The following is a 2,163-nucleotide window of genomic DNA, read 5'->3' as shown; positions in this document are numbered from 1 at the left end:
TAGAGACAGGGTTTCACCGTGTTAGCCAGGATGGTCTCGATCTCCTGACCTCGTGATCCACCCGCCTCGGCCTCCCAAAGTGCTGGAATTATAGGCGTGAGCCACCGCGCCCAGCGTGGCCCCTACATTTTCTTAGAGATGTTATGAACAGCAGGTTAACTAAAATGCAAACAGCCTCTTCCAGGCACCTAGGAATGGTTTAGTCTCTTTAGTGCTCTTATTTGCAAAAAACAATTAACAAAGATTATCAGCATTTCTATAAAACTTATTATGTGCCAGAATTAAGTCATTTACTCATCACAGCAACCTCCCGAGCGCTGACAAAATAGGGACACTGAGGCACAAGAGGTGAAGGCAGGTTTTGAACCTAATCAGTCGGGCTCCAGAGTTCCATCTCCCTAACCCTTAGAGGATGTCACCTCTCAGGCTTCAATCTCACACAGCGCTACAGCAGGGGAAACTGTCATCATCCCCCCCTTTGACAGGTGGAGAAAAGGAGGCTGTAGAAATCCAGCACTTTTCCAACGGTACAAGCCCAAAGTCATCCTGACTCCTGAACTCCCGCTCTTCATCCCTCTGCCACTCAGTTCACCATTACAGTACTCGCTCACCTGGGCGCGGTGGCGAAAACATCGGGGTGCAGGTCGGCCAGGCCCACGCGCTCCTGCTCGAATCCTCGCAGGGACTCGACCCAGGCCTGCACCGGGCGTCGATGAGCGGGTACCGGGAGCTCGACTTTGCGCAGCACGGGCTCCAGGAGACCTGGAGCGATGGCGGGGGTCAGGGGTTAGGGTCAAGGGTCAGACCTCTCTGTCGCTGCCCCTCCTGGAGCCACCCCGGTTGCCTTACCCTCGCTCGCCACCGCCACCTGCTCCGGGTTCTCGGTCGGACGCGCTGCCTCTTCCGCCAGCGAACTCAGGCCCTGCAAGGGGTGGGCGAAAGTGAGAGACGACCCCTGGACACTCCCAAATTTCATCCTTCGACCACGCCTCCAGCCCCTGGCCTCACCCGGCAGCCTGTAGGCCGAAGCCAGGCGCGCGCCCCGGCCCGGACCAACTGCAGCATCGCCTCGCAGCCTCCCACGCCGCGGGAGGTCAAGGCCACTGGAGCTTCGCGCGGCGCCGATGGATGACGTCACGCACGCGACGCCGTCTGATCCGCCGCGACTCACCCCTGGAAAGCTGAGTGTGCAAAACCGAAGATGGAGGGGGTCCGACCTGGCGTGCCCAGACCTCCACCCCAGGACTAATCCCCAGACCCAATTTTCACTCCCGCCTCAAGGACCCTCCACAACATTAGGTAACCAGACCTCACAGCGAGAAGCCCCAGCTTCTGTAGGCCTCGCCTACTTTGGGTCCCGCCTCCTACGAGCGGTGCAGGAACTCAGCCAATGAGACCTCTCTGGCCCAATTCAGCCAATGACTGCTAAGCCTGAAGGAGCGGCCCCCGCCCATAAGTGGGCAGTTCTGGAGCGAGCAACTAAAGAATACAACCAATAACGCTTAAGCTTTTACTGGTGGTCACGCCCACCGGGCCACGCCTTCATTCCACCTCCAAGGCTCTTGGAGATGGTTTTTCTTTATCCAGTTAATGTCGTTTGTTTTTTTATTTGTTTAAAGGAAGGGCCTTATTGCCCACAGAAATCCTTCAGGATTGGGCCTGCCAGACCATGCCTCCCAGTTTAGATTCCCCACGGCATGGCTATGTCCCCCCGAAACCCCTCAGATTAGTTATTTGTGTCCCCTACCCCCTAGACCAGGGTCCTGTACACTCTCAGACTTTCCAGGGCTCTCCAAGGACAGAACAAAAGTGGGGAGTCCACAGATCCTGGACTGCCTCCCTTGTCACCCCCTAACAAATCCGAATGCTCATTTTTAGTTTCTTTGTTTTGGTTTTTAGAGACAAGGTCTTGCTCTGTCGCCCAGGTTGGAGTGCAAAGGGCGAGAACATGGCTCACTGCAGCCTCGACCTGCAGAGCTCAAGGGATCCTCCTGCCTCAGTCTCCCGAGTAGCTGGTCTACAGGTGCGCACGCCCGGCTAATTTTTGTACTGTATTTTTTTTATTTTGTATTTGTATTTTGAGACGGAGTATCGCTCTGCCGCCCAGGACGGAGTGCAGTGGTGCGATCTCGGCCTCCCGGGTTCAAGCGATTCCCTGCCTCA

General features: G+C 56.2%; 1 protein-coding gene across 1 annotated transcript in view; it reads right to left on the bottom strand.

The window, feature by feature from the left end:
• MRPL4 (mitochondrial ribosomal protein L4) overlaps positions 1–1,360 on the bottom strand; it is a 16,004-nt gene extending 14,644 nt beyond the window's left edge. The window contains 3 exon segments of the mRNA XM_011994382.1: positions 612–762; positions 850–922; positions 1,009–1,360. Coding sequence (XP_011849772.1) covers positions 612–762; positions 850–922; positions 1,009–1,065 — 281 coding nt within the window. The 5' untranslated portion in view covers positions 1,066–1,360.
• Positions 1,361–2,163: the final 803 nt, after the last annotated feature.

This window comes from Mandrillus leucophaeus, unplaced genomic scaffold, assembly GCF_000951045.1.
Source record: "Mandrillus leucophaeus isolate KB7577 unplaced genomic scaffold, Mleu.le_1.0 Scaffold112, whole genome shotgun sequence".
NCBI lineage: Eukaryota > Metazoa > Chordata > Mammalia > Primates > Cercopithecidae > Mandrillus > Mandrillus leucophaeus.
The sequence above is the reverse complement of the archived record's forward strand: the minus strand, read 5'-3'. Positions and strand labels throughout refer to the sequence as shown.